Genomic DNA, 16,064 nt, shown 5'->3' on the forward strand with positions numbered 1-16,064 from the left:
TGAACATTCTGTGAATTTAATCCCACAGTATGTATTCTTTGGGGTTTTTGAAAGTCTCCAGTTACTATGCATGCAGTAGTTGGCTCATTCCTATTGCTGTATAATATCCCATTGTACAACTATACCGTCTAGTTACTTACGCATTTGACTGATGATGGGTATTTGGTTATTTCCTGTTTGGGGCTCTTAGGAATAGTGCTGCTATGAACACTTGTAGATATATTCCCAGTGGGGTGTATAGGAAGGAGTGAAGTTTACAGTACCAGCCTTAGTAATAGTAGGTACCGCCCAACAGTTTTCCACAGTAGGGGATCTTTATGATGACATTTGAGACCCTTAGCACTTTTCACACTTCCTTGATAGTAGGGAGTAGCTTAATGTATCTCTGACAGGGTGAGTGAAGCATCTGGTTCTTAGGGGATGAAAACTGAGCGGTCATTTCTATCCTCTTCCTTAAATGATGAGTGGGAGACCTATCTGCCGCTGCCGAGCTGGGTTGCTTTGGAGCCACTCCAATGATGAGTGGGCCCATCGGCCTTAGCTCTTGGCTCTGCAGTGCTCCAGTGCATCTTGCGGGTTAGTGCCAACACCTCCCTGCCAGCCTCGGGAGGGCCCTTCTCTGCCTACAGCATTGCACAGCTAAGATAAGAGGATCACGTAAGTAAGATTTCAGTGAAGAGCCAGGATAGCAGAAGAGGCACCAACCAGAGAGCACCACAGTTAGCTTATTGGACGCTTGGGTTGCTTCTGTCCCCACTTCCCAGAGCCCTGGCAGTGAAACTGCCTGCTGCTCACCAGGGTGGTCCCATTCCTGGCCCACAGGTCTGTAACAGACAGCTCAGCAGCCCTGCCACCATTCATGATATCTGTATGCGAGATGTGCACAGGCAGTGGGGAGAGGGTTAAACGCCACAAGGAAACATTTCCAGTGGACTCATATAGCCAGTGAACATGACGGACCTCAACCCCACACAGTTGCCTGACTGTGGATTCTCACAGTCGACAGCCCTGGTCCCACATAGAGGTGATAACACAGCATCAGTACCAGGGTGGGCTGGTATTGAGTGCTATGCACAGCAGGCCAGGTGCAGCCCCTTTTTCTGGGCTGGTCCCTGGCAGGAAGGAGACAGAGAGGCTGCTGAAGCCGCATGGGTGGGTTATGAAGGAGCCCAAAGTTTCATCCAGCCCTGTCAGGCATGGTCCTTTCGTGTCTCAGAGAAGGAGGTGGCACTGGAGAAAGTGTGGAACAAGCCGTTTGCATTTACCAGGAGGAAATTTGCTCATATGTTTGTTCCTTTGTCTCTTCTAACAGAAGGTTTCATTGTCATGTGGGGTGGACACTGAAGATGAGGAACATATTTCTGAGCAAGATGGGTTTCCAGACTCACCTCTTATACCACAGTGCACACAAGAAAAAGGTAAAAAAATTTTTTTCAAATATTAAAAACTTTTTGTGGCAATAAATATTGGTTAACTTGGGGGAACATATAGCCATTGCACCTCCATCCTGTGATTCTGTTATTACAAGTAGGAGTATTTTAAATTTTACTTTCACTGAAGATTAGTTACTCTGAAGTCAATTGCGTGGATGTTAAGTCGTGCTGACTTCGGAGTCCATTTCGTCAGTTCTGTCAGCCCAGAGAGGGTTATGGCTCAGGCTCTGAGGCTCCACTTGCTCTTTTCCCCTGCTCCCGGGTGCCTGCGGTTGCAAGGGGCTGGCCGGTGCACAGCGGCCTCCACAAGGTGAACGATCGAAACTTCATGTCTTGTCCACCGTGCTATCTCCATTGTTTGGTTACCTGCCTTTTTAAAATCTGACGACACACTTCTGAATATCTCTCCTTGTTCTTTCATGTCCATCCACTTTCTAATGTCTGTGTTGCCTGTGGCCTAATGTGTCACCTATCAGTCAGAATCCAACCCGGAGACAGAAGGCACATGATAATTTGAACAGGGAAAGTTTAAAATAAAAAATTATTGACATAACAGGACTGCCTACTAAGGGGTAGAGAGAAGTCTAAAGAATACAGGAACAGCAGATAGAGGGAACAGCTGGCTTCTCCCTCTGCAGTTTACACAGAGCCCCCCCAGGGAAGAAACACATTTGGAGAATCACCCAAGGCTGAGATGCAGACACTGGAGAGGGTGCAGCTGTGGGCCACTGGCTGATGGAGAAATTAGCTGAGTGCTAACAACTCACCAGGAAGCTGTCTTCAGGGGGGTTGCCAGGAGAAAGCACTCATGGGGAAGTGCTGTTGGCCACCTACAACAGGGGAAGGAGGCAGGAAGAGAAGGAGGGAGGGAGGTAGCACACTGAAGTGAAGAACCCAAGCCTCTTCTCCAATGTCTTCCCCGCGCCCTCTATTGACGAAGCTTATATTGCGGCACCTGGCAAGTAGAAATACTGCAGTAACACAAGCAAGCAGTGAAGGCGGATTTGGAGCTAACAGGCAGTGATAACTGGCACACTTGGTAACATGAACTTGGAGCACTTCCGTAGTGATTTTTGCTTTGTTATGGCATTAAAAGCCTCTGGACACTTGTGAAAAAGGCCCCACACCCACCCCAAATTCTAGTTCAGTGACTCTGGGCTGGGGCCCAGAAGTCTGTAATTTTGAGAAGCATTTCACAGAGTCTGATGGCGATGATCCTTGGACAGAACATTTGAAACCCTGGTTTCTAGTGGTTTGGTTCTTGACTCTGTCATTTCCAGGTGACAAGATGCTTGGCTTAACCCCACCTCTACTTAGAGTGTGAATGCCTCTCATCAGATTATTATAAGGACTAAATTCAGTCACGTGGGAAGCACAGTGCCTTCCATAAATGCTAGCTGATAACTATCGTCTAAAATAATATCAAGCACTAAAGCCATCAAGCTTGGTGAGCCTGGTGCGCCTCTCCGCGCTCTAGCGGAACCCAGCCAGGAAGACCAGACACTGAAGTCTTTTGGTCCAGGTACCAGTCCCCTGGCCAGAGCTGCCAAATCCTTGCTGATGGATGGCATCTGACTCCCTTCCTTGATCCCAATAGTGCCCTCCCACTGGTGCTTTTCTTTCTCCTCCACAGCCAAATTTGCCAAAAGACATCTCCACACACCTTCTCCCTTTCCTCATCTGACGGTGACTTTTCCACCCACGCCAGTTTGGCCCCGACCCCCAGACCAGTGACCTTCATTCTGAATACAGTGGATGGCGCATTCCACACAGATGAGTGCTCCTGCTGTCTTAAAATAACCTCTCCTCTGGCTTTCTGAGATCACACTGTCCTTGCTTCCTCTCGCCTCTCGGGGGGCCCCTCTTCATCTCCTTGCAGTCCCATTTTCCTCTACCTGTCCATAAACTGTTAGAGTTCTCCGAGTCCCAGTCTAGGCCCTTTTCTCCATCCTTCTAAGTCAGGGGTGTCAAACTCATTTTCATCAGGGGCCACATCAGCCTCGCGGTCGCCTTCAAAAAACCAAAACCATTTCAGAACTGTATAATTGTAACTACTCCTTAACTGTTAAGGAGTTGAAATTATATTCAGCCCTTTGAAGGCAACCATGAAGCTAATGTGGCCCCTGGTAAAAATGAGTTTGACACCCCTGTGCTAAGTAATCACACCTGCCCCGCTGCTTCCAATACCATTTACTGTGTGAGGCCCAGGTTTCTCCTCTCAGCTCATGACTCCGTGTAACCAGCTGCCTGCTGCTTGATTCTGTCTATTGCTTCACCAGCCGGCAGATATATGCCTAGATACGGAGTGCCCACTATGTTTTGGCACCATGGTAGCAGCCAGAGCAGCCTTTTCAAACATGAATCTGGTGCTGTGCCTCCATGTACCCTCACATAGTTTACTTGGATCTCTTCATTGGTTTCCCACGGCAGCCAGACCTGGCAGGCCTAGGTCTGTGCATAGACCTGTACAGTTGATGTACAATAGTTTCAGGTTTACAACCCAGTGATGAGACATTTATATGACTTACTAAATGATCACCCTGTTAGGTCTAATACTCATCTGGTACCGTATTTAGTTATTACAGTATTATTAACTATATTTTCTATACTGTACTTCCCCATGACTATTTTGTAACTACCAATTTGGACTTAATTCCTTCATCTTTTTCATCCAGCCCCTCATTCATCCCCCCTTCTGGCAACCATCAAAATGTTCTCCATATCTATGAGTCTGTTTCTTTTCTGTTTGTTTACTTACTTTGTTCTTTACATTCCACATATAAGTGAAATCAAATGGTATTTGTCTTTCTCTGACTTATTTTACTCGGCTCAGTGCCTTCTAAGCCCATCCATGTTGTCACAAATGGCAAGTTTTCATTCTTTTCTATGGCTGAGTTATATAGTCCATTGTCTACATGCACCACTTCTTTATTTGTTTACCTGTCGATGGACACTCAGGTTGCTTCCGTATCTGGACCATTGTAAATAACGCTGCAGTGAACATATGGGTGTATAGGTCTTTCCATGTATTTATTTATTTATTCATTTAAAAAAATACATCTTTTCAATGTAGTGTTTTTTCCTTGGATAAATTTTTCCTTGGATAAATACCCAGAAGTGGAATTGCTGGATTCTTCTTTATCTCTTTTACAGCCTTTGTTTTAAAGTCTATTTTGTGTTTGGTATAAGTGTTGCTACCACAGCTTTTTTTGTTTCCATTTTCATGAGTACCTTTTTCCATCCCTTTACTTTCAGTCTGTGTGAGTTTCTATGTGGAGTGAGTGTCTTGTCAACAGTATGTATAGGTCTGTTTTTTATCCATTCAGCCACCTTTTGTCTTGATTGGAGCATTTAAAAAAAAATTTTTTAAGGTTTTATTTATTTTATTTTTAGAGAGAGGAGGAAAGAGAAAGAAAGAGAGGGAGAGAAACATCAATGTGTGGTTGCCTCTCACACACCCACTACTGGGTACTTGTCCTGCAACCCAGGAGTGTGCCCTGACTGGGAATCAAACCAGTGACCCTTTGGTTTACAGCCCAAGCTCAATCCACTGAGCCACACCAGCCAGGGCAGTGATTGGAGCATTTAATCCATTTGCATTTAAAGTAACTATTGAGCCTTGGCTGGTGTGGCTCAGTAGATTAAGTACTGACCTGGGAACTGAAAAGGTCATAGGTTTGATTCCCAGTTGGGGCACACGCCTGGGTTGCAGGCCAGGTCCCCAGTTAGGGGTGTGCAAGAGGCAACCAACTGATGTTTCTCTCGCACACTGATGTTTCTTTCCCTCTCTTTCTCCCTCCTTTCACTTTTCTCTAAAAGTAAATAAAATCTTAGGAAAAAAAATAAAGTAGATATGATAGATATGTATTTCTTGCGATAAAGGTCATTGATAGATATGTATTTATTGCCATTTGGTGTTCATATTTTTGATCTGTTTTTTTTTCCTCCTTCTTAAAGAAGACCCTTTAACATGTCATGTAATATCAGTTTGGTGGTGATCAACAATAACTGTTTCTTGTCTGGGAAGATTTTTTCTATGTCCCTCGATTATAAATGACAGCTTTGCTGGGTAGAGTACTCTTGGTTGTAGGTCTCTGCTTTGCATCAGTTTGAATATTTTGTGCCAGTCCCTTCCTGTTTGCAAAGTTTCTGTGGAGAACTCAGCTGACAGTTTTATGGGAACTCCATAACACGTAACTAACTGCTTTTCACTTGCTGCTTTTAAGATTCTCTCTTTGGGAGAAGCTGAAAGCTTCCAGAGCCAGTGGAAAAAAGAGAGGGTTGGCTCTCTCTAGCTGGAAGGCTCTCTGGCTCCTGAGGTGGGGCTCTCAGTCTCATGCTTTCAGGCTGTTCTTCCATGGATGATTGCGCTGCAGCTGCCTGCATTTGCCAGTGGATCGTATTTTCTATGGGTAGGAATTCTAGGCAAAGCCTAGGGTCAGGCTGGCCTGGCAGAGGGTAGCAGGTTTATTTTTTCGGTGTTTTCCAGGGAACAGGGTCTGAGGCGGAAGCCTGCCATTCTTCCAGAACTGTGTAGTTTTTGTATGTTATGTTGTTTTTAGTTTGTAAACTAACCCTATAGAAACCAGACAACTATAGAAACTAACAGGGAAAAGACAGGACAACTGAGGTATTAGAGTTTAGCCTTAATTGATAGGTTTAAGTGATTAAAGCTGTGACTTGATAGGCTTCAGTATCTGCTTTTGAATAAAGACTTCTTTCTTTTATCATCAAACCTTTGTCTCTGAAATTTTTGCCTCTGGAGGGTGGCAGGGGGCAGCAGAACCCAAAGTGAGGCTCGGTAACATCCCTATTTATTGCAGGGTAATTTACAGTAGCCAAAATTTGTAGGCAGACTTAGGACCTGTCAGTATAGGTCCTAAGAATTACAGGTCAGTACAGGTCCTCAGGCTTTTTTCCCCTGCCAGGGGAAAAATTGCCTGAGTAATTCTTTTTATGTTCCTTCACTTATTTTGTGTACAAACACAGTTTGTGGTAACAGCAATTACATTTGAAGTTTCCTTTTTTTATATAGCTGATTCTAATTTCCTACAATTTTGACCATTGTTATCTTAGTGATATTTTTAAAACACTACTTTAAAAGAAAACTATTGTTATTTAACCATTTTATTCCACATTTAACTCTCAAAACAGCCCTCTGAGATAAATGCTTTTTAAAATCACATTATTAAAGATTCTCTCTTTGTCTTTAGCCTTTGGCCTTTTAATTGTGATGTGTCTTGGTGTGGGCCTGGACTCTCTGTGCTTCCTGAACTTGGGTATTTCCTTCACCACGTTAAGGTAGTTTTCCATCATTGTATTTTCAAATAGGTTTTCAATTCCTTCTGGTACCCCTGTGATGCAAATGTTGGTACACTTGATATTGTCCCAGGGGCCCCTTAAACTATCCTCATTTTGGGGGGATTCTTTTTCCTTTTTGTTGTTCTGATTGGGTGTTTTTTGCTTCCTTCTCTTCCAAATTGCTGATTTGATCCTCTGCTTCATCTACTTTACTGTTGATTTATTTCACTGTATTCTTCATTTTGGTAATTATACTCTTCCTTTCTGACTGGTCCTTTTTATATTTTCTACCTTCATATTTATGTTTTTGTCTCTTTGTTGAGTTGATTTATTCTTTTCTAAGTTCGTTGAGCATTCTTATAACTAGTACTTTGAACTCTGGTAGATTGCTTATCTCCATTTTGTTTGGTTCTCTTTCTGGAGTGTTGTCCTGTTTTGTCATTTGGGACATGTTTCTTTGTCTCTTCATTTTGGCACCCTCCCTGTGTTTGTGTCTGTGTATTAGATAGAGCTGCTATGTCTCCCAGGCTTTGTAGAGTGGCCTAGTGTAGTAGGTGTCCTGTAGAGCCCACTGGCACAGTCTCCTTAGCCACCCAAGCTGGGCACTTCAGGTGTGCCCAGCCCCCTGCAGTGTGGGCTGTGTGCACTCTCTTGTTGTAGTTGAGCCTTGATTGTGGTTGTCCCATCAGTGGGAAGGATTGACCCCCCAAACCAATTGGCTGAAAGGACTGGCCAAGACTACAACAGATGAGTTTTTGTGCAGGGGCTGACCCCATGGAGCAGGACTTGCTTCAGTGGGGCTTTGGTGCCAGATGAGTCTGCCCCTTGAGTATGTCACTGGTGGAGGTGGTTGGGTAGTGCTCTGGTGTGGTCTGAAGCTGTCCACTGAATGTACTGGCTCTGGGGCCTCCTGGGAGGTTCAGGCCAAGGTTGGCCACTCCTTGCGTCATGCCTGGGGCCACCTAGCATGAACTACAGAGTAGTCTGCAGATGGTTGCCACTTGTGCTAGGCTTGGAGGTGCCCAGGAGAGGCTAAGCTGTGAACTGAGGCTGGCTACCCCTAGTGCCAGGCTTAGGGCTGCTTAGCAACAGGGGCAGGGCATGCTGAGGTCAGATGCTGCTTGTTTGGGGTTTATGAACCTTTGAGATTTTCACAAAGTTCAAAGTGTGAGCCAAGATAGGCTGTTTAAATGGAAACACCACTGGAAGTGGCTTGAGTGGGTCCAAAAGTTGGGTGGGGTGGGTGGAGTCTCAGGGCATCCAGAGAGGAGTGAACAGTGTGAGTCAGGTGGATGGAGACTCAGATACGGTGCTCACCTGCTGGCTCTGTTGGGAGAGGCATCAGCAAAGGAACAATGCCTTCTGCCAGCACTTCTCTCTGGGAGAAAGCTGCCTCTGCAGCCCTCACCCCAAAGCCAGACAGTTCAGTTCCTACCCCTATGTCTCTGACCCCTTTCGAGCTGCTGCCCTGGCACTGGAGCTCAGAGCAAGTGAGTCCATCAGAAGTAACTCCATGTGCGGGCCCTTTAAAAGGAGTGCCTGGGACCCTAGAGGCCCTCTGTCTCACTCAGCCACAATCCCCACTGATTTTCACAGCCAGAAGTTATGAGGACTTCTCTCTCTGGCACTGGAACCCTGGGCTGGGAGTCCTGGTCTGAGGCTGAGACCCCTCACCCCTTAGGGGGGACCTCAGAAGCTGAGCTATTCCTCTTGATTCTTAACTCCCTATGTCAGTGTGGGACCTGACTGTCCTGTATTTCTGTGCCTCTTACCAGTCTCCATGTGGCTTCTTCCCTATAGCCTAAGTTATAGGACTTCCGTTCAGCTAGACTTCAGGTGGTTCTCAGTGATGGTTGGTCTGTAGTTTAGCTGTAAGTTTGAAATGGGGATGGGAGGATGTAGGTGCTGCACTTACCTACTCTGCCATTTTGACTGGAAGCCTGTTTTTCTTCATTTAATTCCATGCCCTCCCCCAACTTTATTTTGTGAAGAATTTAAGGGGGACATAGGAGATTTCATTAAATATGAAAGCAGTAGATCTGCTATAGCATTGTAATATACCAAATCAAGACTGTTGTAATCGAGTTATTAAAAATGTAAGTTATTTTTGTATCAGTTTAAACATTGCTCATCAGAAATTTATTCAGCACCTACTATGTTCCAGAAATGATGGAGCCACAGGCTTTATCCTCACATTCTAGTTGAGAGGGAGGATAGGCCGCAGGTGAGCTGCGGGGCGGAGGTGGACACAAAGACCAGAGCGCCGACAACATCGCCTGACGGCTGTTGAAAGTAGCAGGGAGAAGGGGCGTGAGGCTGGAAGGACCAGGTAGGGTTTCACCTGATACCCCAGTCCAGGCTGCCACAAGACACTTAGCAAAAACAGTTTTATTAATTAATGAATGTCAACTTTAATTAGAAAAAAATTAAATTTAAAAAGGAAAAGGAAAATAAGCAATTTGGTAAAAGATAGTGGATTAGGTGAGTGTTGGTCAAAAATAAGCTCTTCATTGATCAGTTGTTCAAGTGTTGGTAATTGTAATCAACCGAGAAGTAGATTTATAATCCTGTATGCATCTTTAAGCATTTTTTCTGAATTTTCCTGAATTCTATTAAGTTTTTTCTACTTTTTTGCATATTTGTTTCTAATTTATTTCTTAGCCAGTTATTTCTGTTCTGCAAATTAATCATGGAAAGTTAAAAGCAACCAATTTCTAAAAAGTTGGAAGTCCAACTTTTCACTGCAACAAAGGGTATGGGCAAACTGGGTTGTAAGGTCGCCCACTTCAAGGAGGATCTTAATCACGAATGTGTATTTGTAAGTCGAAAATGAGTTACTGGGCAAGATTTGTTATCATCTGTGTCACTGGGGCAGTTTGCTTCAAGGAACAACTACTTTTCTGACAAAGTCAGATGCCACCTCCAGGCAGAGTAGGCCCAGCCCATTTGGGGAATGGCAGGTGGGCCGTGTGGAGAGAGCACAGGGGTGGGGGACATGTTGGGAAGTTGGAGAGGAGCCCTGCATGGAGAGGGCTCAGAGCCACTCTGAGGAGTTTGTCCTTGGTTCTCCAATCCTGTGAGCTGCTGAGGGTGCTCAGGAATGAGCAGCACAGACAATGATGGACAGTTCAGAGCGAGCTCCCTGCCTCGCTCCAGGACCATCTGCCACAAGACCTTGCAAACCCTGCAGGCGCGCCTTGCTTTGTTTAGCTCGTCTGTAGAAGGTGAGTTTCTGTGATTGTGCTCGCAATTGTCAAATGTCTTTATCTGTTTTTAAATTGTTTTCTTTTCTTTTTAAAATCAGATGGTGAATATTCTGTTCTGACTTTAAAGGTAAGATTACTTTTTTAAAACCTGGTTTTCTCAATAGATTGAATTTCCACCATAATTTTTAAACCACTTTTGTGATTTGTGGAGAAAAAACTTCCCTTAAGAGTTCTTTCTGATTGAATGTTTCTTCTTAAATACTTAAAAAACTTGAAGAAACTGATATTTTCCACAGTTTAAAAGTGAAAGTAATGTATTGAGAGTTTAGAAATCACTTACGTAATTTATGGAATGAATAGACAATAACTAATTTTCAAACATAGAAATAGTTCTAATTTAAATTTTGTGTGATGTCATAGGAATTTAAAAGTTAAACATTTCTCAGTAGAATTAATTTATAACCCCATCTACTTTTTCAGCAGAAAGTAGAAGCTTAATATTAGACTGATGCGTAATGGAAAAATTAACAAAAGTTCAAAGGTTTCCCTTTCTTCAAAGTTTTGTGTTGAAAAACAAGATCTTATATTCTTTTCTGAGCACCCTGAAAACATGCTTCTCTGCAGTTTATGGGGTCTTCTTGCACACCCCAAGGAGAAAAGGCCTGGTTGGAGTTTGTTTTGCACGTCTCTGCTCAGCACTTGCCGCCGTATCACATGGTTTAGCGTGTGAACTGAAGGCCCGTTACCTGTGGGACCTACATATAAGGACACAGCAACTGTCTGAACTTACAGGCAAAAAGGCAGAAAGTTTGAATAGAAGATGCTAAGACTCTCAATTTATTAGGCTCATGTTATTTCTCCCCACCCAGGATGAAAAACCACCATTATGTGGAAAACCTCCACCCTCCCCAGGTATTTACCTTTTGATTTTCATTATGATTGAAAAGCTTATAGTTTTATAGAATACACAGAGTAATCTCATCTAAAAGAAAGGTCTCTTCCTGGCTGGTGTGGCTCAGTGGACTGAGTGCCTGCCTGCGAACCAAAGGGTCGCCAGTTCCATTCCCAGTCAGGGTACATACCCGGGTTTCAGGCCAAGTCCCCATTAGGGGGCATGCAAGAGGCAACCACACACTGATGTTTCTGTCCCTCACTTTCTCCCCTCCCCCTCTGCTTAAAAATAAAGTAAATAAAATCTTTATTAAAAAATTAAAAAAATAAAATAAAGGTCATTTTCCCCCCTGTAAAAGCTGCCGCATCTGTCCCATTACTGGAATTGGGAAAAGGTTGCAACTGTTCAACTTCCACCTTTGCCTCAAAAGAGGGGGTCCAGCCCTGACTGTCATGGCTCAGTTGGTTGAGTGTTGTCCCACAAAGCGAAAGGTCTCCAGTTCAGTTCCCAGTCAGGGCACATGCCCGAGTTTCAGCCTGTCTCCAGTTGGGGTGTGTGTATGAGAGTCAACTGTTCAATGTTTCTCTCCCTTTTTTCCTCCCTTCCTCTCTTTCTAAAAATAAATAAAATCTTTCTTAAAAAATGAGAGAGGGTCCAAACATTCAAACATTGGATGGTGGAAGTATGTCCCCAAGGATGTGGTCAGATCCTGGGTGATGGTGGGTAGAGGGACCTGTGGGGTGCGCTTAGATGCTGGGAGGGTGGGTATATGCAAATAAGCGCTCTGCTCTGGGGCTTGGAGGCAGAGTGTGTGGTCTAGAGATGTTTGCTGATGTACTTTCCGTTTTGGGAGCTTCAGTAGCTTTCAAAGTGCATTTTGTAATTTTTGCCTATTATGCCTCACATCACTATTTGAAAACCATATTGGACCCTTTTCAGTCTGTCCTCCATGTGGGATTGACTTGACTCTCACCCATTCTTACTGTTTCTGGTGCTATATTGTGGGAGTTTGCTAGGGCTCTAACTTCTAGCCCACAGGGTCATTTGTCATTGTGTGTATTCTGCCACTCAGCCATCCTTTGAATTTATGTATTATTTAGGATGTTTACATGATTTCTATGAAGTATTGACAAGCATCTCTGAGAATATTAAGTATACTCATTCCAAAATCTTATAGTCTTTGTGCCAGCCACTCTCTCCTGTTAACTTGACTTTGGGGCTTCTCTTGGCTCAGACACTTGACAGTTCTTGGTGGTATGCCCGCCTTGGTTCCCGAGAGTCCCTGTTGGTCTGCCCGGGGATGCTGTATCAGCTTACTGCAGGCTTCTCCAATGGGGAAGCCAGCCAGGCTGCCAGTTTTACAGCCTGTTTCCAGTGACTGACGGGCCTTTGAGCCCGCCCTGCCTCTCAGACCTCAGTGCCTGTAGGTACTGCCTGCCAAGGGGCACGCATCTCTGCTGTCAGCTGCCTGGCCCGGGGGGGGTGAGCCCCATCTGGTGCTCTAGCCAGACTCCTCATCAGTCCTTTCTAAGCCACTTCAGTTCCCACTTCCTGCCAGGGCAAGGCATCCTCACCTTTTGTAGCTGACATCTCCTGACATGTTTTAAGCTATAGCTTCTGTCTTCAACCTAACCTCCATTGTATTCTTTCTGGGGTTCCTCGTGGTCCCCCTCTCTTTCTCAGTGTAGCTGTGGAGTTACTCACTTCTTAGCCTTTCCTTTCATGTTCTAAGGACCACATATATATGCATCAGGGGCCAGGGGAGGTTATCTGGAGTCACAGTCCCCTTCTAGCCCTTGTCTGTCCCCTGGGGTGTGCATTGAATCTACCTACTGTCTGGAGCCACCAGCCCTCGTACCCTTGTCAGTCCACAGAAGCTCTGCTTCTGTTTCCACCCCCAGAAGCATGCCCTAGCCAGGGAGCTCATTGTAGCTTTCACCTTTTTTGACCTCTCTGAGTGTATCTCAAAATGTAGAACATCACTCTCTGTTTTCTTCTTATCTTTCTTACTATTTCTTCTTAAAATCTTTTCTTATTGCTGGTTTTCTTCTCTCCCTGGTGCCATCAGGTCATGCCCACATGCTGGTGGCGCCCGTCTCTTCAGCTGAGGCTGCCTTCAGAGCTTTGGGCCCGTGTCCTAAACCAAGCTTACCTCCTTTGCTCCACTTGTGTTCTTTGTCTGGCTAAGTGTCTTCCAAACCACAGATCTTGTTGCTCATCCTTGATTTTCCTCTCCCTCACTGTCCACACCTAGGCAGCTGTTGAGCCCTGTGCAGTCTTATCCCTGAATCCTTCTTTCTTTTTTTTTTTTTTTTACTTTCGTATTTCCTTGTGATTTTTTTTCAATTTTTATTGTTATTCAATTACAGTTGTATGCCTTTTCTCCCATTCCCTCCCCCCACCCCAGCTGAACCCACTTCCCTCCCCCACCCCCACCATCCCCCCCGATTTTGTCCATGTGTCCTTCATAATAGTTCCTGCAATCCCCTCTTCCCACTGTCCCCACCCCACTCCCCCCTGGCCACTGCTAGACTGTTCCCAACGTCAGTGTCTCTGGTTGTATTTTGTTTACTTTTTTCTTTTGTTGATTATGTTCCAGTTAAAGGTGAGATCATAATGGTATTTGTCCGTCATACAGCCCTTCCTTTCTATCCCCACCATCGTGCTGCCCCTCAGAGCCCTTCTGGGCCGGGCCTCATTCATTCACTTTCTTTACTGCTGGCCTGACAGATTCATCTGATAGTGGAGCCTTGTGCTTTTCACACATTTGCCTAAAAGGCTTTCTGGCTCCTGGTGGCCTCCTCTGGTTCCTGTCTCCCCCTCTGTCACCTCTCTTCCTGTCATCCACTGTAGTCTCATCAGACCACTCATTCTTTCTCATACAGCCATTCTCTTTCCCAGGACCAAAGAACACAGCATGAGGCCTGACAGGAAGTGGTTGCACACATGGTTTTTCAGATGAGGTCTTGTGTAATGTTGATGTAAAATTGTAAATGTCAGTTAATATTTTAAAACGTTTTCCCTTTCCCTCTACCTTTTCAGATATAACTGGTAAAATACATCAACAATGGATAGAAATAACCAAAGAAAAGTTTGAGGAATTAAAAGAAGAAAATTTGCATGTGAACAGTACAAACCAAACCCTTATTTTTGAACTTAACATGGTAAAACACGAAATGAAAAAACTACAGTTAAAACTTAAGAGAATGCAAAAAGAAAATGGACAGCTGAAAGAGGCTGAGAAAGCATCCTCTCAGGAAGGTGGGGACAACTACATAGTTCTTTTATTAAAGGAACAAACAGGCATTACTCATTTTCTTATTTATTTTGAGAGTTAATATTTTAGGTTATAATATTTGTTATTAATGTTCATATTTTGTGTTATAATTTAGGTTCTTTCATTAATATCCTTATACTTGTAATTTGATTTTATCTGCTCTATCATTATTGTTGTGCTAAAGAAATTCCAATACTTCTGGATCCGATGCTTAGGAGAGTAACTTTACATATAGTTCATATCGGTTTTTATCCCACTGAGCAGCATATAAAGTGTCTTTTACCACATATTTACCAATGATGAGGATTATATTTTTCTTTCTAATTTGATAGCACAAAAAAGGGATCACATTTTAATTTGTATTTCTTTTTATTATTGATGAGCTTAGATATTCACATCTTTGCAGGTCACTTTATTTTTCATTTTTAAATTTTCCCATTTTTGCCCTGGCTGGTGTGGCTCAGTGGACTGAGTGCCAGCCTGCAAACCAAAGGGTCACCGGTTTGATGCCCAGTCAGGGCACATGCCTGGGTTGCAGGCCAGGTCCCCAGTGAGGGGTGCACAAGAGGCAACCACACGTTGATGTTTCTCTCCCTCTCTTTCTCTTTCCTGTCCCCTCTCCCTAAAAATAAATAAATAAAATCTTAAAAAATATCAATTTTCCCATTTTATTTTAAGATACTTGGCTTTTTCTCATGGTTTGTAGGAGCTCTTTATGTATTAAGGATATTAGCCTTTGTCATATATGTAATATTTTCTCTGTTGATAATTTAACTAAATCTATGAAATATTTTTTATGATTTGTACCCTATTTACCTGTAAGATTATATAAATATTTACTAATGTTGTCTCTATACATTTATCTGTCTATATAGGACTAATATTATCGCCTGAAGAGAGAGGTTGTCATTTTCTTCATATTTACTCTGCATATTTCTTGACTTATGTACATTTATTTCTAGATACTTTATATTATTTGTATTATTACTTTGTGGGGTCTATTTTCTATTATGTTTTCTAATAGGCATTGCTATTATTTCGAAAGGTTATTCTAATATTACATTTATTCTGTATGATTTGCAAGGCATATATTTAGATATCATTGGAAACAATGACTTTTCCTTTTCACTGTAAAGTTTTTATTTTGCCTTAATTAATTGTACATGTAAAAACTTCCACAAACTTCCAAAGTATTGACTACTTAGTATTAAAAAAACTTAGAAACTGTTATTCATTTATACCTATATATTTGTCGTTCAGTGCCTCTGTGAGCCTAAAAGGAAAAAGGGCAGACAGTTAGCAATTTATATAAACTCTTAATTAATCTGATACAAGTTCTTATAGTGTAATATTTTTTTTCAATAGTTGCTGCACCTGAGTTACTTTCTCTAAGAAAACAAACTCAAGAACTAGTGGATGAAAATGATGGGTTGAAAATGACTGTCCATCGTTTGAATGTAGAACTGAGCAGATATCAAACAAAATTCAGGCATTTGTCCAAGGAAGAGGTAATGTTTCCAATTAAGAAAAATTAGTTTCCAGATGTTTTTTTAGCCCTTCCTGTTAAATTTGATTTCCAAACTTGAGGGGGTTCATATGTATTACAAAATTTGGTGTAAAAAGACAAAGCACAGTATTTCTAGGGACCTTTCTATTTACTTCTTCCTTCCACCTCCTCCCTTCGTTTTCTCCCTTCTTCTCTCCCTCTCTCACTTCTTCCTTTTCTTCCTTCCTTTCTCCTAACAAAGGCAGTAAAGGCTCTTTATAAAAAAGTAGGACTGCCCTAGCCAGTGTGACTCAGTTGGGTGGAGCATTGTCCTGTAAACCAAAAGGTCATGGGTTCAATTTCCAGTCAGAGCACATGCCTGGGTTTCGGGTTTGGTCCCTGGTCAGGGGTGCATGTGCAAGGCAACCAATCGATGTTTCTCTCTCACATCAATATTTCCCTCCCTCTA

The 16,064-nt window shown here is 43.2% G+C and overlaps 1 protein-coding gene across 2 annotated transcripts in view; it reads left to right on the forward strand.

Moving 5' to 3' along the window:
* The window catches only part of CEP89 (centrosomal protein 89), an 84,922-nt gene that overhangs the window by 19,354 nt on the left and 49,504 nt on the right, over window positions 1-16,064 (forward strand). For both annotated transcript variants that reach the window (XM_053914503.2, XM_024577478.4), the window contains exons 5-9: window positions 1,313-1,418; window positions 10,039-10,067; window positions 10,810-10,852; window positions 13,875-14,093; window positions 15,475-15,617. In XM_053914503.2, the coding sequence (XP_053770478.1) occupies window positions 1,313-1,418; window positions 10,039-10,067; window positions 10,810-10,852; window positions 13,875-14,093; window positions 15,475-15,617 (540 nt within the window). The remainder of the gene's footprint in view (window positions 1-1,312; window positions 1,419-10,038; window positions 10,068-10,809; window positions 10,853-13,874; window positions 14,094-15,474; window positions 15,618-16,064) is intronic.

The sequence above is a fragment of the Desmodus rotundus genome, chromosome 12 (assembly GCF_022682495.2).
Source record: "Desmodus rotundus isolate HL8 chromosome 12, HLdesRot8A.1, whole genome shotgun sequence".
Lineage (NCBI taxonomy): Eukaryota > Metazoa > Chordata > Mammalia > Chiroptera > Phyllostomidae > Desmodus > Desmodus rotundus.